The 27,467-nt window shown below is 51.4% G+C and overlaps 1 protein-coding gene and 1 non-coding gene across 2 annotated transcripts; one reads left to right on the top strand and one right to left on the bottom strand.

The window, feature by feature from the left end:
- Positions 1–9,533: 9,533 nt before the first annotated feature.
- TRNAA-UGC (transfer RNA alanine (anticodon UGC)) lies at positions 9,534–9,608 on the bottom strand. Its single transcript has one exon. It is a non-coding gene; the product is annotated as a tRNA-Ala (tRNA).
- Positions 9,609–17,988: 8,380 nt separating this feature from the next.
- SAXO4 (stabilizer of axonemal microtubules 4) lies at positions 17,989–25,902 on the top strand. The gene is made up of 12 exons (XM_010986968.3): positions 17,989–18,270; positions 18,743–18,860; positions 19,162–19,315; positions 20,245–20,373; positions 21,017–21,080; positions 21,510–21,622; positions 22,096–22,155; positions 22,273–22,359; positions 22,676–22,789; positions 22,875–22,969; positions 25,147–25,311; positions 25,824–25,902. The coding sequence occupies exons 1-12, from the start codon at positions 18,162–18,164 to the stop codon at positions 25,900–25,902; spliced, it is 1,287 nt and encodes a 428-aa protein (XP_010985270.2). The 5' UTR covers positions 17,989–18,161.
- The last annotated feature ends 1,565 nt before the right edge of the window (positions 25,903–27,467 follow it).

Genomic DNA, 27,467 nt, shown 5'->3' with positions numbered 1-27,467 from the left:
GAGGAAGGCAGGGCAGAACTGAACACAGGAGCTGCACACAGGCAGGAAGGACACATCTCCAGCGTTACTGAGCTACGGGGTTCCCACAGAGCCTCCGCACAGTCCTGCCTGCCTTTGGTGTCCCTGGCTAAGGGAGGAGAGACCCAGCCTTATTTACGTACATGATCTCAGGGAGCATCACAGCTGTCCTGCAGACAGTTGGTGTTACGCCTGTTTTGTAGATGAGAAAGTGGGCTCTGAGAGTGATTTGTCCAAAATCAAGTAGCTATTCAGTCAAAAAGCCAGGCTCTTGTTCAGTTCAGTCTGCCTTCAAAGCTCATGAACTTTCTGCCAGAATACACTACCTTACTGGTAGAAACTTAATAAAAATCTGCACTTTGAGAAGTTATAGTAGAGGAATGGGACACTTCTAAGACATGACTGGTGTGTCATGGAGGGGACAGAAAGCTGCCTGGCGCCTCCCACAGGAAGCACTTGGTCACCCAGGGTAGCTGTCATAAGTGAGGAAGCAGTGCAGGCACTGGTGACAAGTCAAATCCTGGCTCTGCTGCTTACTCGATGGATAAATGAACTGGCCTGAGCCTTGGTTTCCTCATCTGTAAAATGGGGGTGGTGATGCTCCCTATCTTAATTATTTGTGAAGAGAGAAAGCACACAGAACTCTCCCGTGGTCCCCAGCACACAGTAAGCTCTTGGGAGATATTAGGTGTCAGCATTTGGTCATGGCCTCAGCCTGAGATTTAAAACCTGTCTCCTGACGCAAACTGCCTAACATGTCATCAAGGTCACCAGGGCTTCATGCAGATGGGAAAGCCGGGCCTGTTAAAGGACCATGGGGTGTCTTACCAGCCAGTGAAGAATGGAGAGAAAACAGACCCTGCTGTTGAGGCCTTTGATGGAAAACTCTGTAGCCTGCTCACCTCAGCAAGGAAGGGGAGTGAGACGGGGGCAGAAGCAGGCATCGCCCTGGGAGATTACCGCAGACTCTGGCCAGTCTCTCGGGCCTCATTTGATGTACGGTGTGGAGAATGTCAGACAGAGAGTTTATGTAGAGAGACGTCCGGCCCGGCAGAAGCGCACGTGGATTGGGCAGTGACTTATCCTTCTATCTTGGACACTTAAGCCACAAACCCCAGCAGCCAAGTATGCAGTTTGTGTTTTTTACCCCAGGGGGGTTGATCTCTCCTTACCCTGATTTCGTCTCATTTAATATAATGTTCAGCTGCTGGCCGCTCTCACCTGGGGATGGCATACTTCAAAGGAATTGTTTTTTTTTTCCAAGCTGCTGGCTTGTGTCATCTCTGAAAGTGAAGGATCTTGCTAACTTCAGCTGCTCGGTGTCAGACCCAAGGGTGCTATGTAAACAGTTTTTCCCTTTATTAGGCATTAAGTAAAACTAGGCCGGCCACAGTACATTTTTTAAAAATTAATAAACATACAGCAAGGGCCAGTGGCCCCTCCAAGGATCCATGATGAACAGAAGCTGGACTCATTCCTCTCCCCTTGACACATCATTGCTCACTGACCTCATTCAGAGCCTGCAAGGGCATCTGAGCGTCCGGCCCTGCCCTGCTCCATCTGAAGCAGTCTCGTGAGTTCTGTCACACAGGCTCCTGCATCACGTCAGACTGGGGCTGTAAAGGCTGTCCTCTCCCCTTCATTCCCTCTCCCTATCATTTTAAGCCATCAGAGTCCATAAGCCAAACACCTTTTGCCCGAGCCCTGAGCCTCCGATGGGGCGTGTCTGTCAGGGTCATTACATAAGCACCTCTGAGTGGCGTTGGCCATTGGAGGTCATCTGGTCTGTCTGTTTGGCTTCGGCCGGCGCGGCCCTGGCACTAACCTCATTCCTATTAAACATCCCCAGGGAAAGATTCCACTGGGAGAGTTGAGAGTGTCACATTTATCCTTCAGTCCATCTGCTGCTGTCCCGGTGAAGCAAGGAGTGCCCAGGCTAAGGAAGCTCACACAGCCTCAGACGGCAAGCAGGTCTGGGAGACTCAGGCTGACAGCTTCTTATCAGTGCAGCCTGTCGTGTCTGAGGGCAGCGGACTTGTCCTGCAGCCGTCAAGCTGATGGTGCTGCTCAGCCTCCAGCTAAGCCATGTCCAGAATTGAAGACTGGTGTTAGGATCTTCCCAGTCAGGTGGCATGCACTGGTGGAACAGGTGGCCTGAGGCAAGGAGTGTTCTTTTGCCCTTAAGAACCAATGACTGCCAGCAGTCAGGCATTTTAGCGTGGATGGTAGGAAAGATGAAGCTTTCCAAGATAAATAACAGGCTTCCAAAGAGAAGACATGTAGACAGGAAATCTGCTGTCTTGTTACCTAAGACGTAGAGTATTTTGCTGAGTCCCAGGTCTCGCGCGAATCCAGATACTCCTGCCAAGGGGGAGAATGTTCTCTTTACAGTGGACAATATGAACATTTTTACTTAACCACGTCACAGCACGTAGTTTTAAAAAGCAAATTATGACGTTAAGAGGTGCGTTTCCCAGTGGATTTCAGTTTCATTAGTTAGTAGGTAATGAAATGTTCACGTTCGGTGATGTGTTGAGGAGAAATAGAACAGAGCGGTTCAGGACAGCTGCTTGGAGGTCAGACCTGCGTTAGAAACCTGGCTCTGCCATTAGTCAGCTGGGTGACCTTAAGCTTGTTACTTAATGTCTCCACGCTTCCATGTCTCATCCACAAAAAGGAAAGTAAGAGAACCTCCTGACATGGGGGTGTAAGGACTAAAGAGTTCCTGCGTGTGAGGTGCTGAGCCCAGCACCAGGCCCCCGAGTACCACTCGTGACCATGGCTCACGGTGTTGTTTGCCAATGGTGGGCCCAGCACCACTGAGAGCTTTCCGTGGGTGGCATCACTCAGTCCTCACGACAGGAATGTGAGGCAGACCCAACTCTCATTCGTTCCCCTTTTGCAGATGAGGAAAGGGAGGCTGGATGAGATTAAGCTCCTTGCCCGAAGTGGCAGGCAGGAAGCGGTGAACTGGAATTTGAAGCTAGGCAGTGGGCCTCCGGGGCCTGTGCGCTGAGGCCCCGTCTGCTACCTTGAAACATGAAACTATCTTCATTACTCCTCTGCTCTGGCCTTGTCTTGGTCCATGGAGGACTGCTGTGCAGAGGACTTTGCAGAGACCCTCTGTTGGTTCCCTGTGGCCCCCCCACCCCAGCCCTGACCCTCGCAGAGATGACATCACAACCTCAGCAGCTCCAGCCTCAACCACCTGAGCCCTCCACGCAGCACAGGTGCAACCTGGCTCTCCAGGCGACAGTCTAGAGCTCAGAGAGACTGCCCTTGGGTTTGTGGGGAGCCAGGGGGCAGGGCTCAAACTCTGCCCTGCTTCAAGGTTTCGTTCTTACCCTGAGCCACAGAGATGAGGATGGAAGCTTTCTGGGTCCTGCCATCACTGTCCGTCCTTTCCCTCCAAGCCACAGGCTGTCTCTGAGAGCTGGATGTGGCTGGTGGGAAAGACCACGTGAACCCCATTCCAGGGTCTCTGGCTGAGTTGCCCAAACTCCTTCACACCCACTGGCTCCAGCACTTTTACTGACAATCCAGTGCTGGCTTCTCTGAAGGGCATAGCGTCTGTTGCTAGGCCGCTGGTGAGCAGGACCTCTGCTTCCCTGTTTCTCTTTGCTCCCATCCCTCAGACAGTCATGCAGAGGTAAGAAGGTTTTAGTAGATCTTACATTAGGTACTGTGTTTCCAGTGCAAATAGAAACAGGCAGTTGACTTGGTCCTAACAGGAAAAGTGATGCTCAGAAATCTGATTTGAAAGATACACTGTAATGGTCTTCACTAGATGCCGGGGATCAGAGAAGGATGTATCTTGTCTGTCTTTGAGGAATTCACTGTTTATTCTTTCACTCTATTTCATTGATGGACAAGCGGAGGTTTTCTGCACCCACCAGCACTATGTGCTAGGCCCAGTGCCAGACCCAGGAGTCAGGGATGAATGAGCTGGAAGAGCCCATGCCCCGGAGGACCCCTGAAGAAGGAATGAGTGAACAGAAGAGAAGCGAGGGTCGGTCTGTGTATCTCAGGCACTGACGGAACTGGGTGCAGGCCGTGGGACATCCAGCCTACTTCCATGTGTATCCTAGAAATAACTTCTCTTGTTCTGAATTCACTCTCACCAATCAATTTTATGAGTTCTGGTAGATTCTTAGCTTCTGTAGCCACACCCTTTGCCATGTGACTCTGCAGGGCCATCCAGTCTGACTCTGGGGTCAGCCAGGGCCTTGCTTGGCTAACAGGATGTCAGTTATCATGAAGTAAGCAGAGCCTTGTAAAGCACTTGACAGTTGGGCTTGCCCTAGCCCTTGTACCTCTGCCACCACCTGAAAACCTGCCCAGGTTAGCTTTCCAGAGGATGAGAGGCATGTGCCCAAGTCATCCCTGTCCTCAGCCAAAGTCAGCTAATAGGTGAGTAAGTGAGCCCAGTCAAGACCAGAAGAATTACCCAGCCAAGCCCAGTCCAAATTGCAAACCCAAAGATCCTGAAGCTAAACAAATGCTTATTATTTTAAGCTACCAACTTTGGGGGGTGATTTGTTATGCAGCATTATAGCAATTGGTAACTGATAAAGATGGTAACTGGGCTTCCCATGTAGATTTGTTTATAGAGAAAAAAAATCACCAGCTGGCCAGAATGAGTGAGTTTCCTGTCCCCTGGAGAGGCAAACTTCTCAGTTTAATACTCTTTAAAAGGTGGCTGCTGCTTAGTGTATCAGACTCTTGTGAACTTAGTATCAGTTTCATATGAACACATGTAATTCCTCCTCCGCAATTTGAACCATAGCAATAACAGCCAACATGTACCGAGTGCTTGTTCTAGACCACACACTGAGCTAACACAGTACCTGCACTGACTCACTCAGTTCCTATAACAGCGCTGTGAACTAGGTTGCAGGCCCAGAAGAACTGAGTTACTTGCCTGTGGTGACATTGGCTTAGCACTTGGGCGGAAGTGATCAAAGAAACCGACGTAGGTCCCTAGAAAAGTAGATTTGTGTTCTGCACTAGCAAAATATTGGGTAAAGCTAATGCCTGCTCTAACTGGGGAGGTACCCCATGTGTTTTCCAAGCTGGCAACCCATAAGGAAGACGCTGGAAAACAGAAAACTCGTAATCTGTGTTGGCTACTATTGGCTGCATTTATGAGGATTTACAGGAAAGAGATGAACTCAGCAAAGCATTGCATGGTGTTCAAGTAGGAATGAGAGGAAATAGAATCTAGAAATCTTGGGCCTTTCAGGGCCTTTCTACACCCCAAGTAGAGACAATGAGCTGTAAGGGGGGAGGAAATAGCTCAGTGGTAGAGTGTGTGCTTAGCACACACAAGGTCCTGGCTTCCATCCCCAGTACCTCCATTAAAGTGAATGAAAACCAAATCACCTCCCCCTACCCCCACACTAAAAAAAAGAAAGAAAGAAAAAGGTGAGATGTAATCGAAGCTTTGGGCAACAAAGGCCCAGTAAAACTTACCCTTTGGATGAAGTGTCTCAGGACAGATCAGATTAAAGGTGTGCCTCTTGTTTGTTGTTCCAAATAGCCTCAAGATAACCATCGTGGAGAAAGGGAGAGGTGTGGAGGGGAACCAGCAAAACAAGTTAGGCTCAAGGATTAGGTCCAGGAAAAGACTCTGGGTGAGGGTAGCTACTTTGCACCCCAAGTTCTCCAGAGGGTTGACTGCACCCATCTCCATTTCCTTGTCTCTTATCCATTCCTTATCTTCACCTCTCTAGCTTTCCACCTCATTATTTTATGAAAGCATCTCTCACCAAGGTCACATAGGACCTCCCTGTTGCTAAATCCAATTGACATTATTCAGAGCTTTACTCTGACCTCTGACCAACAATAGAAACCTCCCCATCCCTTGGTTTTCATGCTTCAACATTTCCTTGGGTTTCCTTCCGCCTCTCCAGCCACACTTCTACTTTGGTAGCATATTGCCCCCAACCCAGTCATTAAATTTGAAGTTCCTCACGATGCTGTCCAAGGAGCCCTCCTTTTTTCTCTCTAGGGATTCCACCCACACCAGGGTATCCGTTACTACCTGTATGTGCACAATTCTCAAGTCTTTGTTTCAAACCATACTCTCCTTTTAGCTCCACAACGTCTGCCAGCTTGACTCCCCCAGTGTGTCGCAAAGGTCCTTCAAACTCAGCACATCCATAGGGAACCAGGCTATTCCTCCTCCTTGTTCCACCCACCCAAACCTCCCTAGTCTTCCTCTGTAGTGAAGGGCACCAGCATCCATCCAGTCGCTGGGAATTGTCCTGAACCCCTCCCCCTCCCTCCATTACATCACCAAGACCTGTTGACTTACTTCCAGAATAGCTCTTGAATCCATCCACTTCTTTCCATCTCCAGCATCATCATCCTGGTCAGAGCTACTCCCATCCTTCAGCTGTACAACTGCTCCAGCCATCTCACAGCCCCTTCATATCTGTTCTCTGCCTGCAGCCCTGAAATCAGTGTATTCCAATGTACTGCTCTGACCATGCCTTCCCTCTCCTGAAAACCCTTCAACTGCTCTTTTTAAAAAAATGAAAATTCTTAATATCACCCTTAAAGGGTCCCACATGGGATGCTAACATCTTCAGCTTCATCTTGGCCAGTCTCTCAGTTTCTGTGCTCCAGCCCCTACTATGCTCCTTCAACCTCTCCTCTCCCCAGACCTTCTCACCACAGGGCCTTTGCACATGCAGTTCCCTCTTTTCTCCCTTTCCCTCTCACCCCTATCCTCTTACAGATCTCAGCTCAGGTGCCACTTCCTCAGAGAAGCCCTCCCTAACCTCAGTTTTAAATCTACCTTGTCATTCTCTGATGAATACCTGTCTCCCCACTGGACTTTAAGTTCCAAGAGGACAAGGACTAGATCTATTTTTGGTCACCTGAGATTCCTAGTACCTGGTGCATCACTTGGCACATAGAAGGTGTTCCTAATCATTTGAGAAATGAGTGAAAAAAAAAACCCAATTTAATGTATCAGTTGGATCGCAGAGCTCAAAGTAAACCTCTTCAACAGCGAGAGCCATGGGTCTGCAGGAATCCGAGGCCTCTTGGCCCTCCTGCTGTTCTGAGACTTTCCTCCCCTATCTAGTTCCAATGGTTCAGTGTGCTTGAAGGATTGGTCCCCTTCTTTCCAGGTGGCTGGATGCCCTTAGACTGGGAAGAAGGGTTTTTAATGAATTAGATCTGTCTCTCTCACTGTGGAAAGTGGAGAGTTCTTGGTTCTCTGCCCAGGCCTCTAGAGGACCTGGGATGCTAAAAGAAGCAAACTCCCAAAGCTAGGAGTGCTTCAGGAAACATATGTACCAGAGGGCCCTGGAGTCCAGGCCACCGGGGTCCATCCACCCCTACTGAGAGTGGGCCTCGTGTTTCCCACAAGGAGGGTGTGCTGGAGAAGCAGAAATAGCTGGGAATCCTGTCTGTGTGGGTGCTCAGTATTTGCTCTCTGCTTTTTTACCCCTTGTTCAGTGTGGTGGGCCTACTTAGAATCTCTCCCCACCACTTTTCCCCACACAAGCACACATCCCCCCTCGCCCCAGTTGTATCCTTCAAACTGTTTCCCCAGGTAGCAGTGTTCTCAGACGCAGGGAGGAAGGCGGTGCTCACTGTGGCTTTCCCTGGCTTGCCTCATAACCAGCCCCCTCTCGGAGGAGACTGTGGTATTTCACTTCTCCATGAGGAAACCGAAACTTGGAGAGCCGTGCCCACAGCCACACAGCTGGGCGGCAGCAGCACAGGGTTTACACGGAGGTTTCCCCAGAACTGTTTGGCCTAGAATTTCATATCGATGGAGTCATACGGTATGGACTTTTCTGTGTCCCTGCTTTCACTCAGCAGAATGTTTTTGAGATTCACTCATCCATGTCATCGCACACATCAATATTTGTCCCTGTTTATCACTGGGGTCATGTGTATTCCGTCATCTGACTCTACCACAGTTGGTCTATCCAACTGTCCAGTGGATGGACACCTGAGCTGCCAGCGTTGGGCAATTATGAATGAAGACATCGCACACAGGTCTTTCTGAGGACACATGTTCTTATTTCTCTTGGTAAACATCTAGAAGTAGAATTGCTGGGTCATAAGAAGATATATGTCTAGTTTCAAAGTGACTGCCAGAACTTCTTCCAAGGTAGATGCACCATTTTACACTCCCACCAGCAGTGTACGAGAGATCCAGCTGTCCCACAGCCTGGCCAGCATTCGGTGTTATCAGTTGCTTAAATTTTAGCCATGCTGATGGGTGTGTATTGCTGCCTCACTGTGGCTTTAATTTGCATTTCCTTAACAATGAATGATGTTGAATATTTTTTCACATGCTTATTGGCCATTCATATACCTTCTTTTGTGGTTTCTCTGGTCAACTGTTTGTCCCATTTTAAAATTTGGTTGTTGTCATTTTATTATCGAATTGTAGGAGTTCTTTATATGTGCTGCATACCAGCCCTTTGCCGGGTACATGTTTGCAAATCTTTTTACTCAGTCTATTCATTTTCTAAACGGTGACTTTTGAAGAGCCGAGGTTGTAAACTTTGTTGAAGTCCAATTGGTCAGCTTTTTCTTTTGTGGTTATTTCTTTCCATGACCTGTTTAAGAAGCCTTTGCTTATCCCCAAGTCATGAACACATCTTTATATCTTGAGTGAATTTTTAAGTATGGTGTGAGGTAAGGTTTGAGGTTCTTTTTTTTTTTCCATGTAGGTATCTGGATGTTATTCCAACATCATTTATTTATTTATTCATTTTCATGTTCTTTTTCATTAACGGTTATTGATATTGAATATAGTTCCCTGTGCTGTATGGAAGAAATTTGTTTTTTATCTGTTTTTATATATAGTGGCTAACATTTGCAAATCTCAAACTCCCGATTTATCCCTTCCCACCCCTATTCCCCTGGTAACCATAAGATTGTTTACTATGTCTGCAAGTCTGTTTCTGTTTTGTAGATGAGTTCATTTGTGTCCTCTTTTTTCTTTTCTTTTTAAATTTTTTTTTAGACTCCACATGTGAGTGCTATTGTATGGTATTTTTCTTTCTCTTTCTGGTTTACTTCACTTAAAATGATGATCTCCAGGTCCCTCCATGTTGCTGCAAGCCAGCATCATTTATTAAAAGGATTTCTTTTCCCATTGGATTGCTTTGGCACCTTCATCAAAAATCACATCTGTAACTGTAAAAACAAACAATAACAAGTGTTACTAAATTTTAAAATTTTTAATAAAATGTTTAAATGAAAATTAAGTGCAAATAAAAGTAGTCTAACTGAGGTTCAAAAATTCGTATTTTAAAATAAGTTCCTCACAGAGAAAAATGCAACTGGTTAGGACTTAACCTGTCATCAAAGGATACTTGCTTTAATATTATTTATTTATTTACTTATTTTAATAATATGTGGTCCTTTGGGGTTTTAAAAAATTTTTTGTGGGGGAAGGTAACCTGATTTATTTATTTATTTATTTATTTATTTACTTACTTACTTACTTACTTATTTATTTACTTATTTATTTGTTTTAATGGAGGTACTGGGGATCGAACCCAGGACCTCATGCATGCAAAGCAAGCACTCTACCACTGAGCTATATACCCTCCCCACCCTGTATCATTTTAATCTAAAATAAAGGTGAGAGTCTCCATCAAAAAGCAAATCTCTGTTTTTGGGGGGAGTTGCATCCTCTTTCTAAGCAATTCTCTTTTTTAAGCTGTGATATTAACGAGCACTGAGAATGCCAACAGCCATATGTATGTAGGTGGATAGATTGAAAGATTTTGGCTAGCTTCTCCAATAAAATTATCTATCAGTTTGTCACATAAAAAATGGTTGTCAATGCTCCAGGAGTAATGTTTGTTGTGATGATCCCTGCCACCTACACTGTGCGTTGACCATGTGGCGTGAGAGCCGCACGGTCACGTGGCCAATGTTCTGGTCAGTGTCAGGAAGACAGCCGAGACCATGCTTCGTTTAACTTTATCCTGAGACTAATAATAGTGACATGTGCTTATCGTGGGAGGCATGCTTCTAACTTAGCTCATTTATTTCTCATAAAGAAAGGTAGAGGCACGCTGACCATCCCACTTGAACTGGGAAACTGGGGCGCAGAAAAATCATGCCACCTGCAGAGACAGCTCGGCTGGTGAGGGGTAAGGTGGGACGGGAAGCTGGCAGTCTGGTCCTTTGCGCTATTGCCTTCTCAGAGGACAGGGCTTTCCTTGGTGTGCTGCCTATGTTTACTGTTCCTGTTACTCTGCAATTTAAGTGTATGAAAGGCTAAAAATCTACTTGCCTACATCCCGCCTAAAACCTCAGAGAAGGTGCCCTCTTTCAGAACCCTACTGCTCTTTGGGGACTGCTGCCTATGTCCTCCCAATCACCGCCTCTCCAGGCCACGGCCAGGGTGCAGCAGCTACCACCCACTCCACTCAACTAGCCCTGCGTTACCTGCCTTGAGCTCTAGCTCTGGTAACACGCGAGATCCCACTTCATAAAATGGCCTTCGTCTATGAAAACAAGCCTTCTGATTCAGCTTGAGACTGATTTCCTCGAGGCATTTCAGAGAGCTATAAACAAAGAAGTGACTTACTCAGATCTGTGCTTTAGAGAGAGCATCGGGCCAGAGAAAAAGGCTTTCCAAGCAGAGGGACTGCATGTGCGAAAGCAAGGAGGTGAGACTGGGCGGGGCATGTTTGCAGAGTCTTGAAGTGGTTGGACGAGGGAGGCTGGAGCAGAGGGCACCTGGTGGGAAGGATTAGAGATGAGACTTGGAAGGGAAGGTGGCCTATTTTCTATGTCTGGATAAAACTTTTAGACTTAATTCTGAAATAAAATAATACAATAATGTTTACAAATTATAATGTTTAAAAGTTAGGATGGGCTAGCTTGCAGGCTTCGGAGTCAGCTGGTCTGGGGCAAGAGCATGAATGTGTGTGTGTGTGTGTATCACTTGCCACACATCAGGCAGTATCTAAGCAAGCACATTACGTGGAATCAACTGTGATTAGATAGAACCCAGCCATCTCAGCCTCCAATACCCCTGCTCATACTGCTACCCTATATGGCCCCCGTGTGGCGTGGAGAGATTGTTTATGTGTAACTCTCTCCTGCGCCAAGTCCCCTGGAGGTAGAGACCATATTTTACACTCCATTCTATCCCCTGTTTCAGCACAGTGCCTGGCACATCATTGATGTTCATTCAGTGCTCATTGTATGGCTAATTGACGGATGGAATACATGTATGTGGGGGCTCTTTATGGAGCTATCTCTACTGGATGCAAGACCATTTAAGCGTGCTGCTGATGGAGCTTGTTCATGAGACCTAACAAGTTGTTGGAGAATGTCTGAGTGTTTGATGAAGTTCTCTTAACATCCCAAACTTCCCACACTCTCCAGATGTTTCCTCTTCCTCCTATGCGTGTGATAGTTACTATCTTTCTAATAGATGCACTTGTCAGGTTGGGCTAGACTATGATAAGAAATCGCCTCCCAAATTTCAGTTGCTTAGCAAAGCCAAGTTTCTTTCTTACTTGTGCCCAGTCCTTATCCCCACCAGTTTTTTTTTTTTTTCACACATACATCATTCTTTACTTTATATTGTTTCGGTAATTTTTTAAAAACATTTTTTAATTGAGTTATAGTCATTTTACAATGTTATGTCAATGGCAACCACCAGTTTTACTTTCTGTTTCTATGAGTTTGTTTTTCTTAGATTATGTATATAAGTGAGATCATACAGTATTTGCCTTTCTCTGTCTGCCTTATTTCACTTAGCATCTGCCCTCAAGGTCCATTTATGTTGTTGCAAATGGCAAGACTTTCTTCCTTTTTACGGCTGAATAATATCCCATTATGTAGACACACTTAGGAACACGTATACATCCTACTGGTTCTGTTTCTCTGGAGAACACTGACTAATACCCAGAATCACATCCAAATTTCTTTCCCCAGAAGTCCTCAAATCTTCAGGTCTTTGCTTATTCTGCAGAAGCAAACAAAATCCCAGACCTCAGGGGCTGGAAGCAGCAAGGTTTCTCTCTCTGCTACATCCCCATCTACTAAGGGAAAGGTGGTTCTCTGGGGCAGCTGACCTCCAGGCGGTGACTCAGTGATCCAGGCTGCTTCTACCCACAGAGAGTGGAAAACTCACAGGCCCTGCTAAATTCCCCAGACCGGGAATGGTGCTTTCAATCCCTCACCCAGCACATTGGCCAGAACTGGCTACATGACCTTTATCTATCCCTTCACTGCAAGGGAGGCTGGGGGAATGTAAAATAATCATAAATACTTACTGAGTGCTTTGTGTATGTCAGGCCATGAGCTAAGCACTTAAATATTGTCTTTTCTGAACCCTCAGCCCAGCTGTGTGAGTTCTACAGTGACCTCATCATACAGCTAAGGAAACAGGCTTCCAGGAGTTCAGGATGTCCCAGAGCACAGCTTCCCTAAAAACAGAGCTGGAGATTCAAACCCAGATCTCTGTGCGTCCAGAACCCACCCTCTTGACTCCTGTCCTGGGTGTTCTGCTGATCACAGACAAGACTATCTCGATCTCATTGGAAAACTGGGATTGGCTTCTTATTTTCTGCTCCATCTCATTTCATCTTCCCCAGGAGTCATGAATTTTTAAACCTTGTGCGAGATCAACCAGTTCACCCAGAGGAGATGGTAAAAGAACAGAACAGGCAGGAAAGGAACAGCCATCAAATAAGCTCAGCCGAGTTCTTCCAGGAAATGTCCACCGAGGAGGGTGGAAATAAACCACAGGAAGTTCTGCTCACATGGTGGGAGGTGGGGGGAGAGAGTGCTCCACTCAGGTAACAAGGGAATGATTTCCTTTTAGGAAAGACAGAGACAGAGAGGGATTGGACTTGGGCCATTAGCCTTGGGCTATTTCGGTTCTCGGTGGTGACAGCACAGTGAGCAGAGCCTCCAGTGCATTTTTCAAAGGTGGGACTGTTAGGACCCCAGTCCCTGGCATCTCTCCTGCCTCATTAAGGCAGCCGTCTTTCCTAGAGGCCCTAGTCACAGTGCAGAAAAGCTGGAAATGGGCCAGATGGGTAGTATTATCTGAAGTCATCCCGGTCTGTCTGCTTGCCTGCTCCCTGGGCCCAGTCTTTACGCCCAGAATGATCACAGCCCCCATCACTCACCGGTCCCACTGTGCAGGACTCACACTGAGCCCCTTTCTCACAGTCCTCATTTCATTTCAACAACAGCCCAGGGAGCAGGCAGCATCCTGCTGTTACAGGGAGGAAAGTGAGCCCTGGGAATACTGTCCTCAGTGGGGCCAGGATCTAAAGGCAGGTCGGTGAGGCCCCAAAGCCAGGGCTCCTACCCGAACACCAGGCTACTCAGAGTCAGTAGCCTCCGGATCCACTTCCCCCAACTCAGTTTATGAGGCCATCCTCAGAAGCGCTGAGCTCTTCAGTGGGGCAGCACCCGAGAGGCAGTTGCGCAAATCCAGGCCACCCTGCTACCCCAACGCCCGTGGACGGGACAGCCCCATGGGCTTGGCCTTGCCCCAGCCAGCCCATCCTGCCATGACCCCCTTTATGCCCTGTGCCAGCTTCAAGTTGCTCCACACCAGAGGGTCACTGGGAACAGATGAGATCCGGGTGATCACGCAGTGGGGACACCTGGCCTGGATGAGGATTGTCAGGTGGGCTCAGAAGAATCTAGGTTCAGAAATAGTAGTCCTGTGGGCAGAATGAGGGGTTTGGTGAGCACTGTTCCCTGGATCCCAGGGCCTCCATGGACACACTTCAGGGTCTGGGCCAGAAGTCACTGTCAAGTGCGGGTCCAGCTGGCCCCGGAGGATCAGGAGGAGTGTGGCCTAGGGTGAGGCAGACTCTCCCCCACGCTCCCCTGTAACAAAGCAGAGGGGAAGGACCTGGAAAGAGGGTGGCTTGGGCCCTGCTGTCTCATAGATGATGGGAGTGGGGAGAAACATGGAGCCAACCATCATTTTAGTACTTGTTCAAACAAAGAGTTCCAAGGCCTTGAGGCCAAACAAACAACACAACTCAAACTAAAAACTGTTCTGCCTCAGCTCCCTCTTTCACGGCAGCAGGAACAGAGAGGGTGGTTAATTAAGGAAAGTCACACAGCACTATTTGTGCCAGAGGCAGACCTCAAACCTGACTACCAGAAGAGACTCAGAAAGGAGCAGAGAGGTGATCTTGGCTCAACCAAGACATAAGCATCCCTGTCTCTTCTTTCTCCTAAAGGGGCTCAGCCCAGGCCTTTCCTGGGGGCAACACCTGATTCCATCTCTCCTGCAGCAACCCCCTTGCCTCGGGGCCCACCTGAAGCCAGGAAATATCACCCTCGTGCCTGCTGCAGCCTCCAGTGCAGGGACTTCAGAAGCATGAGTGTAATAAGTTCTAGCAATCCCACTTCTGGGTACACACACCCCGAAAACTTACAGCAAGGACTCAAAGAGATACTTATACACCCATGTTATAGCAGTATTAGTCACAATAGCCAAAAGATGGACACAACCCAAGTGTCCCTCTACAGAGTGGATAACAACGTGTGGTATATACATATAATAGAATATTAGTCAGCCTTTAAACAGAAGGAAATTCTGACACCTGCTACATCGTGGATGAACCTTAAGGATATTATGCTAAGTGAAATAAACCAGACAAAAGGACAAATGTTGTGTAATTCCTTTTATAAGAGGTTCCTAGAGCAGTCAAATTCATAGAGACAGAAAGCAAACGTGGTGGTTGCCAGGCACTTCGGGAGGGGAGGATGGGGAGTTAGAGAAACTGAGGCCGGGAAGTGAGATGTCCAAAAGTCACAGGGTAATTGTGAGCACCAGGTGAGCAGTCCCTAGGCTCCCACTTTTTGTAAGCTCAGGGCCCTGGCCCTTCCGAGCACTCCTTGCCCAGGCCGGCCCCTCGGTTCTGGAGAACTTGAGGGGTGGCCTGTGGCTGGGGCGATCTAGTGGCTCTGCCCTCGCCAGCCTTTTGAAGGCAGCACTAGTCGATGACCTGCAGTTCCAAGTGGCGACCGCTGGGTGTCGCCACACAGCAAAAAACTACAGCATAAAGAGGATCGCCGCCGCCTCCCAGAATTCATCTCCAAGCCTTTCATGGGCTCCGACCCAAATGTTCCAAGCAGCTCAAGAGCTTCCCTCACAGCGCCGTGGGACGATTTCAAGAATTTCACCACCCCATTAGCTCTCCTACCAGGTGCGAAAAGGAAAACCTGGCCACAGCCTCCCTCGAGGCTGCCTCCCCCAGCTGACCCCCTCCTCTGCGCTCCGTGCTCCATCCAGTCACATGGGACCAGGTACTCTCACTTTGCCTTTGCTGGGTCTTCCGCATGGAGTGCCCTCCCTCATCTCCGCCTAGTGCAGGCCTCCTGCCTGCTAGACATTGTGCACAGGGTATTTCAAATCCACCCGCACCCCTGCAACAGCTCAGCTCAGCTCAGGCCTCTCAGGCTCCTGAATTGAGCCTTCTTTGGCTACTACACACTGCCTGTGTCTGAATCCCCCTGGACTGTGGGCTCCCTGAGGGCAGAGCGGTGTGGAATTCCCATTTTTAACCCTTGAGCCTAATCCTTTGCCAAAGCCTTTCCCTAACCCTCAAATGGCACTTACCAGCTCAGTGTACCAGCTACAGCCTCACTGGTCAGTACCATCATTACCCCATTTCTCAGAAGAGGAAACCAAGGCAAGAGTAAAATACACCAAGTCTTTTAGTTATTAAGTGGCAGAGCCACTTTTAGTTATTAAGTGGCAGAGCCAGGGCCCATGCCATCTGGCTTCACAGCCTGAGCTCTTGCTTGTAACCCCTTCTCTACGAACACTTTGTGGAGAGCCTCACCCTCCCTCTGCCCTAGGTGAGCACCCACCCCCATCTTGTGTTTCGCTTGTGGCTCTCAGGCGAGCCTCTGTCATTAGACTGGGAGGTCCTGGCTGGAGGGCTGAGCATTTACTTCTGTCATTGCAACTTTGGATCCCTGACAGCATCGTTCCTCTGGAGGATGGGTGCCTGCCACACTTCCACTGGGCCCTGGTCACCACTGAGTCCAGGGCCTCTCTTTCTGTGGGAGTCAGGTGTAAACACAGTGCCACATCTGGCAGGCCAGTCACCTCTGGGTGAGTGCAACAAGGTCATCTCCTGGGCCAGGGGCAGCTCCTTTTCCCTCGGCCTCCCCTTCATTCACACCTCGCTGTCCCCTAAGAGCAGGGTGCACTGGAGCTGGCTCACACAGTTCCTGAGAGCTGAAGGTGAAACTTCTGGGAAATTGGCCAGCTGATTGTTGAACTCAGCCATTGTTTAAAAATTCCATTATATAAACTTACAACTTAATAAATTATATTAAAAATGAAGTGATAAATACTTCTAAGTCATCACCTCCTCATTACATTTCTGTATTTTTCTGTCATTTATGCCCTTGGGGTTTCTTCCATCTACTGTATCTGTATGGTGGAAATACCATATAGTGGTGGGCTCCTGACCCCATCTTCCCAGTTCCCTTCTCAGGAACATTGCTTTGGTAGTTTGAAAGCAGCCATGATGGGAGTATTTACACCACAGAAATTGACAAATGCAATAAATCAGGACTCTTCCTCCCCACCTCCACCGCCCAGCCCCCCTCCCCAGAGATCCAATTGGTCAACGTTCACAAGCCTTAGAACCAAGGAGACAAAATGGGCCTGGGCCGTCATGGAAGGAGCAAGGGGCTGTGGGCTGTTCCCACATGGGTCCGCTATCTGCCGGGTGCTGAATCCACACTCTCATTAAATCTTCCAGCAGCCCTAGGAGGCGAGTCCAGTGACAGCCCTCAGTGAAGATGAGGAAATAGAGGCGCTAATAGGATAAGTGTCCCATCAAAGGGGACAGATCGGGTCTGAACCACACTCTTCACTGCTGTGGTTTATTAGTGCTATGATAACAGCACCCAGTTCACAGGGCGGTTTGGGGGATTATGTGAAGTACTGTGTGTAAAAGGGCTTGGCACAGCTTTGGCTCTAGCAGGACAGAGCAAACATTAATTTACTGACAGGCTTAAGAGTGGGATCTGGACCCACCTACATTTGAATCTCAACTCTGCTATTTTCTGATTGTGAGATCTCCAGCCAGTCAAGTCCCTTTGCTTGTCTAAGCCTCATTTTCCCCATGTGGATAGAGGGATAATAATAGCTACCTGGAAGAGCTACTCAGAAGACTGGAGATAAAAGATGTAAAGTGTCTGGTGAGAAGTGGATACTCAATAAATGGGAGTGATTGTTCGGGATTATCTTTTATTCCATGTCACTCCGACAGCAATTTTGCCAGGCTCTGTCGAGGGACACCACCATGGGGGCCAGAGCTGTGGAGGCAGGACCTTGCCTGAGCAGCTCCTGGCCTCCCCTCCCTGGCCGGGTCAGCCCCTAGTGGGCCCTGGCCTTAGAAGGGTGTCAGAGGCTTGGGGACGCTGTTGCTAGGCACCCGTTGCTAGGCAACGCACTGTTTCTCCTGGCCTGGCCACCTCCCCAAGGGCTCAGGCTTCTCTGGAGCAGCTCCTGCCTCCTGCAGCCTCCTGCCTGACCTCAGAGCCACTGCGGAGGGCAGGTGAGGGTGGGGCCAGCTGTGACTGGGCCCCAAGAGAACCGAACCAACTTCTAGAGGGAGGCGGGCAAGGTGAGGGAGCACAGGGAGAGACAAGGAGCCTGGGGCTGGGGGTGAATTTCGAAGCTGGGGGGGCCAAGAATTCCCAGGGTGGGAGGTTGTCTGGCCATTCAATCCCCAGAAGAGGGCGTGTGGGGATTAAGATCAGGGGCTGAGGAGTCAGATACCCTGGGTCTGAATCCCACCTATTGTGAGCTAATCATTCATCACTTGGAACTTCAGTTTCCCAGCTGTAAAATGGGGGTGGAGAGGTGGGAGGAAGGTGATGATAAGGTGTGAGGAAGGTGAGACACATGCAGGGTACATAAGTGTTGACGATTACTAGTCCTTTCTTCAGTTTGGGGTGTGGGTGTTAGTGGAGAAGGACAGACGAGAGGGAAAGGCCGCTGGGTGGGCATCCATCACCTCCCGTGTGGTCTCCACCTCCTGGGCCTGGGGATGGTTCGGGGCCCTTGGGCTGCCAGACCTGAGGGGTGCCTTGTGTTTCCTTCCTAGGCCCCTGGGGCCCTGCCCCACAGCATCATGATGGGAAAACTCCCCCTGGGGGTGGTCTCCCCTTATGTGAAGATGAGTTCGGGGGGCTGCACGGACCCCCTGAAATTCTACGCCACCAGCTACTGCACAGCCTATGGTGAGGGCACCGTTTTTATAGGAGCCACTCCCAGGTCACAGGGTAGGAATGGGGATGCCCTCCCGCTGGGAGAGGAGCAGCCCCTTTGGCCTGTCACACACTCAGAATGACTAATCTGTCCCTTAAGCCCCCCAAGGATTGTGTCCACACATGTACCATCAGGCTGGCCCTGGCCCGCTGCCCTGGCCTGCTGCCCTGTCCCCCAAATCTGTCCTGTAATTCTGCCACCCTGACTTTGACCCTGTCCCTTCAACTCCATTTCTTGCTCTCCCATCCCAAAAGGCCAGGCTTTCACAGCCCCCTTCATGCTTGTTACTGCCCCTGCCTCTGTGCCTTCTCCATCAGAGGGACCCCTGGGCTCCTGGCAGTTGTGGGTGGGGGTGGGGGATGCTGGCCCTGTCCGAGAAGCCCCACTCACTGCTCTCCCCCTCTGCTGACCTGCGGTCCTATCTTCCTGCTTCCCCTCTGGCAGGTCGGGAGGATTTCAAGCCCTGCATGGGCACTCACAAAGGCACAGGCTACAGATCAAATTACCGGCCCATGGTCTCATACCAAGCCAATCTCGATGCCCTGGACAACCCGGCCACGGGGTATGGTCTGTCCAATGCCTCCTCACCCCCTGCCCGGCCGGGCCTTAGCCCTCAGGGCCAAAGGAGCTCATCAGACCAACTCCAGGCTCCACGCACAGGGACCCTGAGCATTGCCTGGCCTAGGTCTGGGGTGCTGGGGGACTCAGGGCCTGGCGCCCAGCCTGGGGCCCAAAGGCAAGCAGACTCCTGAGGCAGCTGTGGAAGTTTGAGGGAGGTGGGAAGCTTCTGGAGATAAGCTTTGCAGCCTCCAGATGACAGAGACAGGTGGTCCTGGTGGTAATAGCTCCTGCCTCACCCTCAGGGAACAAGTCGACAATAAGTTCCAGACAGAGACCAGTCAGAACTACCATCCCCTGGAGGTGCCTGATGGCAAATACCCTCTGCCCTGGAACCTGCACCAGACCAACTCTGGCTACTCTCGGGAGAAGCCCAGTGCGGCCACCCCTACCAAGGAGGTCAGAGCTGGGCCAGCGCCAGGAGAGAGGGGGAGCCATAGACTCAGGTGGAGGAAAAGCTGGAGGGTGGATAGGGTGGGGATCCCTTCAACGGGTGGGGCTGCACTGCCAAGACTTGGTCAAGGCTGAGATGACTGGGCACGGAGGAACCACACTGTGGGCTGGAGTCCACTTACCTTTACCACCTTTGTCCTCATTCCCGTCCCCATCATCACTTCCCCCTCCATTTCCATCCCCATTCCTACCACCATCATCACCTCTACCATCCCCATCTCCAGTCCTGTTCCCTCCCCATCCCAACCCCATCCCCACCCCCACTGTCTCCACCATCCCGTCCACATTTCCAAGCCCACATCACCATCCTCTATGCCACTGTCACATTCACTTTTGTCATTATCCTCCCCAACTTCTTTGTTTCTATCATTGCACAACCATCATCCTTATCATCCTCACCACCACCAGAATGGATACTGTCATTCATTCATTCACTCATCCAATCAATATGTTCTAAACATCTCTTCTGTGTTTGAAGATGATAAGTGCTAGGAAAAAATGTAACAAAGAAGGGGCAGGGAGTGAAGCACCTGCAAGTCAGGGGAGTTAGAAAAGAGCTTGCTATGCAGACATTAGATAAACACTTGAGGGAGGTCAGTGTTCCTCTTGATGCAGCTGTGAGGGAAGACTGTTCCGAGCAGTGTGGGCAGCAAGTGCAAAGGCCCTGAGGTGAGAACAAGGGGGCAGGTGGCTGGAGTGGAGTGAGAAGCCGATGTCCTCGTGGGCTGCTGTCAGAATGTGAGATCTTACCCGGAGTGAGATGGGAAAGCTGCAGGGCTCTGGAAGGGGACATGGCCCAGCCGGGACAGAATCAGAGTCAGGAAGTTACTGCCATCCCCTCACCTGCAGGGTAATTGGCTGCTCCCTCCTCCCAGGTCAGGAAGGTCCATTTTGACACCCAGGACTATGGGCCCCAAGCCATCACCGGGGCGGAGCCCAAGGACGTGCCCCTGCTCCACCAGCAGCAGAACAAGGGCTCACTGGAGTGGGAAAACTCCCGACACGTGAGTGGGTGACTGGGATGAGGGTCTTGGATTGGGCAGAGGGGCCAGAGCACCCCCTTCTCCTCTCTCCTCAAGACAGGTTCTGCGCTGACTCACCTTATCCAAGCTGCTGGCTAAATGTGGGCTCAGGGCACCCCCAAAAAACTGGGGAGACCCAAGGATTTGATATTTGGCATTTCCAAGACAGCATCGAAGTGGTCCTTACAGAATTCCTTGTGTTATCTTGGGATTTAACCCGTGAGCTCCCTTCTCTCCTGAGCCCATCCAGGCGTTCGGAGCCCTGGCAGTGCACTGTGGAGTGAGCCCCTATTTCCTCCCATCAGCCTCTCTCCTCTCTTTGGGGCCCTCCTGGTCTGGGTGCCAGGGGCTCCAGGACTCGTTGCTCATCACGAGGAGTCCAGTGTGGGATATCACTTACTTTTCATTGTCACGGGGGAGCTGTGCTCTCATGGTGGAATCTGTGGTGTGGTGGTGCGCCAATCAGAGATTTGTGTGTGTTGGGGGGGTGTCATCCAGCTCTCCCATCTCAGAACACACACACAGGTCTACTCAGAGCACAGATAACCAAAGAGTCACCCTGACCCCCACCGCCTTTGGGGCCTGGCCACTCTGGACGCCCCTTGCTCTACCCTCTGTGTTTCAGGGCCCGCGCTTCATGACTTCCGAGTATAATTCCAAGTATCTCAAGGAGCCGTCAAATCAACCAGGTAGGCGGGCAGGTGCCTGAGCTCATGCCTCCCCCACCGCCCACTATACCTCCTTACTCCTGACTCCTAGGAGAGATGCCAGGGGGCCCTAGAGCTAGCACAGGACTAGGAAGACACCAGCAAAAGAAAGAAGGAAAAATAGGCAGCTTGGAGAAGCCCTGTCCAGGGGCTGACCTCAGTGTCAGGCCTGCCGACCCCCAAAGGACAACTTGCTCACTTCGAAGGGCTGCTTGAACCTGCCGGCCCCTGCCCTTCCTTCTGCTCTCCTCTCTTCCTCTCTGCCCTAGATGCTGGAGTCCCCCTGGGGTCCACGATCCTGGTGGCTCAGGCCTCCAGATCCTTGGAGCAGGCTCCCTCCCCACCTATGGGGACACTGGGCCACTGGCAGCCACGTGGGTGGGGCCAGCACAGGGGGGCTGTCTTCTGCAGATCTCTTGCAGAAGAAATCAGTCGGCGCCAAGGAGGAGACTGGCTTCACTGGAGAGTCCACCAAGAATCCCATCATCTTTCAGCCGAACTCCCAGGCCCTTCCTGGGGACCCAGTAAGTCAGGCTGGGCCCCACTAGAATCTCAAGGTGATTGAAGACCTCCAGTCTGGGAATTTCTAGCTTAAATACACACACACACACACAATATATATATTTTATATTATATGTGTATATATAAAATATAGCTCACATATATATGTATATGAGTGAGCTGTAGAAGCCTTCATTCAGACACAAGATGAAAGAGCTTGGGCAAAAACCACCACGGTTTAATTTTCCCACTTTATGGATGAGAAGACTGAGGTCCAAAGAGAAAAAGCAGCGTAGCCAAGGCCACTCAGAGTTGAGACAAGAGGCTGGGCCTGCTGGTGCCCATTCAGCATATTCCCTCCCCTCCCTTTTTCCCAAACTCTCCCCTTTCCTCAGTTACTCCAGTTATACCTGTTTGTGCTGAGCCTTCTTCTTTGCTCAGGACAAAGGAGCAGCTGCCTCAGCCAACCTGGTGCTCCTCTGTGGCCCCTTTCCAGGTCCTCCTGCCCAGCCGGAGTGTCACCAGGTCGGACTTTCTCCCCATAACCCACCCTCATGTAAGCTGAGCCCGGCTTGGGCAGGTCTGTCCCACAGCTGAGCGCCTCCTGCGGGGCAGGTGGGATGCTGCAAGGGGCAGCGATGCTCTGGTGCCAGGGGCTGCTTTGCTGCCTTAGGGGGATGAGTTCCTGCCTGTGCTGGCCAGAGGCTCCGAGCGGGAGACGGGCTTCAGCCGAGTGAATGAGAGGATCCTGAACCCCAGAGTGAGTGGCCTTGGGGAGCTCTCTCAGAGAAGGGAGCACCACGGGGAGGAGACGGGGAGGTTTCTCAGACCCGGTGGCATGGATCTAGGCACTGCGGGATGGAGAGAATCAGGATATTTGGAGATTTGGAGGAAGAACTCGTGGGTGGAGGGGGAAAAGCCTAGGGGCTGGAGAGTGAGGGGCTTGTTCAAAACAGTGACCTGCAGTCCTGGGGCTGGAGTGGTTGGGGCTTTGTGTGACTCTGCCTGCCCTCCCTCCATCCTGCTGCCTCAACCCTGGCCACCCAGTCACCCTTCTTGTGGCTCTGTCCCTGCAGGTGCCCACTCCTGGCCCAGAACCCTGCAGCATGAGCCACTGGCAATTCCAGCCCCCTCAGCGGGTGCAACAGACAAATGTTGCCCTGCTTGGCCGGGAGACCGTGGGGAAAAAGGTGAGGCCTGGGGTACCCAGCCCACACCCCCAACTTCCCACCCGCTCCTGACCTGACAAGTCCCCTCTCTGTGCTGCTTATGCAGGAGCCCACAGGCTTCAGCCTTAACAACCCGAGCTATGTCCGGAGCCCTTACGACCCTGACCTGGATAATCGCTACCTGACCACCTACAATCAAGGGTGAGCCCCATTCCCTCCCCACGTCTGGAGCTGTGCGCACGAATCCATTTTACAGACAGGGAGACTGAGACGAGGAAAAGTAATAAGCTCATGGTCGTGAGGGAAGAAGACCAACACCAGGTCAAAGTGGGTTCTCCCAGAAGCAGACCCTGAGCCAAGGAGTTGGGTGCAAGCCCTTTATTGAGGGTCTCGGGGAGGGGGCAAGAGGGATAGGGAAGGGATGGTAGCCAACGCCAGTGTGTTATTAACCCAGGTATCCCCTGGGGGGACTCTAGAAAACCGTGCAAAACACACAACTCAGAATGGTCCCAGCCAAGGAGCGAGAGAGCGGGACAGTAGTCATACACGGCGCCCATCAGTCCTTGGTTAAGGGCTGTCCCCAGGGGCCATCTTAAATCCCAGGTACCTACTTGCTCAGGCAAAGCAGCCTCCAGCAACCCAAGGGTAGCCTTCCTAGAGATTCAGTGCAGACCATTGGTGGGCAGGGGAGGAATTAGGAGATATGACGGGGTCTGGCTGGAGCAACAGAGCATCTGCTAAGACACTACATCCAGTCCATGACAGGTGGGCTCCATGTACCCTCAGAAGGTAAGCTCTGTGCTGTGGGAGCCCTGGACAAGGAGTGAGTGTCCTGAGCATCATGAAGCGCTTCCAGGAGGATGTGGCCCAAAAGTCATGGGGGAGGCTACCCGGGCCAGGCCTGGGTGGGCAGGGCATTACAGGAGTGGGATAAAGGAGGTTTAATTCTTAGGCAAAAGCCTCCCCTCATGTATCTGCCATCTGTGTGTCAGCCTGTGTCATCCATGTTCACACTGCCCCACTGGGTCCTCCATCTCCCAAGGTGCTCTCTCTGCTCCCACATCTTTGAAGCTAAACACCCCCTCTTTTGGATGGGGACCCTGAGGATCAGAGGGCAGAAGTGGTGCCTGAGTCTCTCAGCAAATCCGTGAAGCATGTGGCTGCTCTAGTTCCCAAGGACAAGGCGGGTAGGGCAGAGCCTCACTCTGGGCAGTTGTGGGGGTGTCAACCGTGTCCCTGCCCCTCCCTAGGCAAATGCCCTCCTCCTACTGCTCTGGATCCAGCACACCCCTAGGCCCAGCCATCTCTGCTGGGTCCTCCCCCCAACCCCCCTGTCTGTTTCCTGAGCTCTCACAGGCATCAGGCACACTGCCCCTTCCTGACGGCACCCAGAGCCCCATGGGTTGTAATCACTGATTTTCTCATTTATCTCTCTGCACCCCTCTTTGTAAGGGCTGGGCCCACATCTTACTCATCTTGGCACCTTCAGAAACTGGCCCAGTAAGTGAACTTATTTACAAAACGGAGACAGACTCACAGGCATAAGAAAACAAACTACGGTTACCAGGGGGGAAAGCGGGTGGGGAGGGATAAATGAGTTCGGGACTTGTAGATACTAACTACTATATATAAAAGAGATAAACAACAAGGTCCTACTGTAGAGCACAGGGAACTATATTCAATACCTTTTAATGGCCTATAATGAAAAAGAATATGAAAAAAAATAGATACATGTGTAAATGAATCACTAGGCTGTACACCAGAAATTAACAAAACATTGTAAATGGACTATACTTCAATTTAAAAAAAAGAATCTAGAGAGGAGGTTGTAGCTCAGTGTTTGAGTACGTGCTTAGCCTGTATGAGGTCCTGGGTTCAATCTCCATTAAAAAATAAACAAATGAACAAATCTAACTACCGTCCTCACACACACACAAAGAATCTATAGAGGATGAAAAAATTTTTTCAAAATGGAAGAAAAGTTGAATGCCTAGAGAGAAATGGGTGAGACAGGTTCCCCCCACCCTTCCCGTCCTCTCTCACCCCCTGAGGTTTTCCCAGGCCAGGGAGGGAGGCATCTCTTAAAAGTCCATTACACTCCAAAGCGCTGTCTCAGCATTGGGGGCGGCTCAGGGGCAGAGGGAGGGTAGGCTTCCAGAGTGAGAGGTGAGTGAGTGACAGTTTGCCAGGTGGATGGGCCTCCAGGAGTGCCCGGCAGAGGGAACAGGGTGGGCAAAGGCCAGGAGGCTGGAAGATCTGAGGCTGACTGTGCTCCGCTGGAGCCGAGATTCCTGCCAGAGAAGGGCAGAGGGGCTGCAGAGGGGCTGCAGAGGTGGACAGAGACCAGCTTATCTCCAACAACACTTCCTGTGCCTCAGATACTTCGAGAACATCCCCAAGGGTCTCGACCGGGAAGGCTGGACTCGAGGTGGCATCCAGCCCCAGAAGCCCGGAGGCTATGCCCTCAACCAGCCGGTCACCCGCACGGAGGCCGCCCCCAGCCCTGCAGAGAGCCTGCGGCGCCTGCACCCCCACGTGGGCAGGTAGCATGCCCCCTTCCACTGTCCTCTGCTGCATCCGGACCTTTCCCCCAGCCTCTCCTCCTTCCTTCCTCAGTCTGTACGTCTGAGAGGCTCATTTCCTCTCTCTGGTTTGTTCACTGCCTCCCTGCCCAAAGGGCCTCCTGCCTCCTCTCCCCAGTGACCCCTCCTTCTGCACGGCTGCTCCCCTTCCCCTCCCCCCACCCTTGTTTTTCCCCGGAGTTTGGTGAACCTTCCCTGAGACCAGCACCAGCCTGCTCCCTGCCGGCCACGTGGGGTGGGGTGGGAGTGTGGGGGACAAATCTGAATGACTGTGGTTCTGACTCCTTTCTGCTCAATTTAATCCCTCCCAAATTACATTTATACCAACAATGGCCCAGAGTTGGCAGGCAAAGACCGTTTGTGGCTTGGCTGCCGCAGCTGAGCGCTGGCCCTGAGAGGAGGGGCAGGCAGAAGAGAAGGTCCGGGCTCTGGGTCCCCATCCCTCCTTCTCCTGCACCCCTTCCTCCTTGCAGAACCCTGATCTCGGCTGACCCCTTCTACCGAGCCGCGCCTCACAGCAGCCACGGCAGCCGCTTCACTGCGCCCAACTGAGCCTGAGGCGGGGGTAAGGGGCTAGGGGACCCACACCCACAGCTGCTCCCTATACAGGGGTGTCCACTGTGGGCCAGCCCCACATCCTAAGCCCTGGGTCAAGCCAGCCTTGCCCAGGGACCCCAGCCCCAGAATGGAGGGGGTGGGAGATCTGAGGCATCTCAGGAGCACCACAGACCACCTGGAGCCTCTCAGGCCTCATCTCTGTTCCCACAGGTTTGCCGACCCCAGGGGACAGGAGCGGGCTACTGTCCCTAGTCCCACAATCCCCCGGGGCCTCCTCGGCAACTTTCTTAATGAAATAAAGAGCAGTGAAGCAGAGCAGTGTGTCAGTGCTGTCAGAGGTGGCTGGGAAGGGAGGGGTGAGGCTGGGGCCAGATTTGGAGTCAGGAAGGCCTGGTTGGACTCACCATGAGGCTACAGACCAGGTGCTTCGCTCTCGAGACTCAGTTTTCTCTCCTGTGAAGGGGTCTCCTAGGGCCTGTGCTAAGTGCTTGGTCAAGGGCAGAAGGGAGGATGCCCCAGGGAGGGGCAGGTGAGCCAGAGTGGCGGGGGGCAGAGGTGGGCACGAAGTGGGTTGAGAGGCCTCAGATACCTGGTCTATAACGTGGGGCGAGGGATCAGAGCAGGACTGCCGGGGCCCTTCTGGGTTCCCGCCTTGGATGGTTTAAAGGAGAAGGGAGGACAGAGGGGCAGGAAGAGATCTCTCTCCAGAAACAGATGGAGGAGGGTCCACAGTGGATGGATCCCTGAAAACTGACACTGGGAAGGGCGGAGGCTGATCCCAAAGGCTGGTGCCTCAGTGCCTTTGTGAGAATTAGAACAAGGCATCCCCTAGGCAGACGCCCCACGTGGGCGCAGGACATAAAGAGCAAAATTCTTATGGGAAGAAGAAAGCCTCCTTTCCTCCAGGTGCTGCAGCCTGAGGCCAGGGCCCTCAGCCTGTGAGGCAGGATCCAGGCCACCTTTCAGAGCCTTCTATCACCTCCCCCCGGGGTGCTTTTGTGCAGTGCACAACCGTACAACTATATGCCGTGGCTCTGCTAGCACCAGCCCCTTATTTTATAAATGAGGAACCTGGAACCAGAAGGGGTACATGAGCTGCTCAAAGTTAGTTGGGACAGAAGGCAACAGCCGCCCCGGGCTAAGCTTATCGTGTGCGCCTTGCAGCCCAGCCTGCAGGCACAGGAGCAGACTCAGTGGTTCAACAGCTGGTCCCCCACCCTCCACCTCCACCCCTGCCTTTTAGTGGGAGTCTGTGGAACAGCTCTGTTGGCCCCAGGGCCTGGCTGTACCCTGCAGTCTCGAGCAGCTGGCCTGGGGGCTGTCCATGGCCTGGCTGGGGCTCCATGTGGGATGTGGGTGGCTCCAGCTGGCTCCAGCCCTGGAGGAGGGGAAGAGGGGACATGGAGTATCTTGATGACAAACCCAGCCACACTCAGGACCCAGTGACAGCCCCACAGACTGCGGGTGGGGCCTCCTGGTCCATGGTCTCCAACTTTAAGGGTGAATCACCAAACCAGAGACTTTCCAACAGGGCTGGGCTCCAACAATGGTCTGGCCAT

The sequence above is a fragment of the Camelus dromedarius genome, chromosome 12 (genome assembly GCF_036321535.1).
Source record: "Camelus dromedarius isolate mCamDro1 chromosome 12, mCamDro1.pat, whole genome shotgun sequence".
In the NCBI taxonomy this organism is placed as follows: domain Eukaryota; kingdom Metazoa; phylum Chordata; class Mammalia; order Artiodactyla; family Camelidae; genus Camelus; species Camelus dromedarius.
The sequence above is the reverse complement of the archived record's forward strand: the minus strand, read 5'-3'. Positions and strand labels throughout refer to the sequence as shown.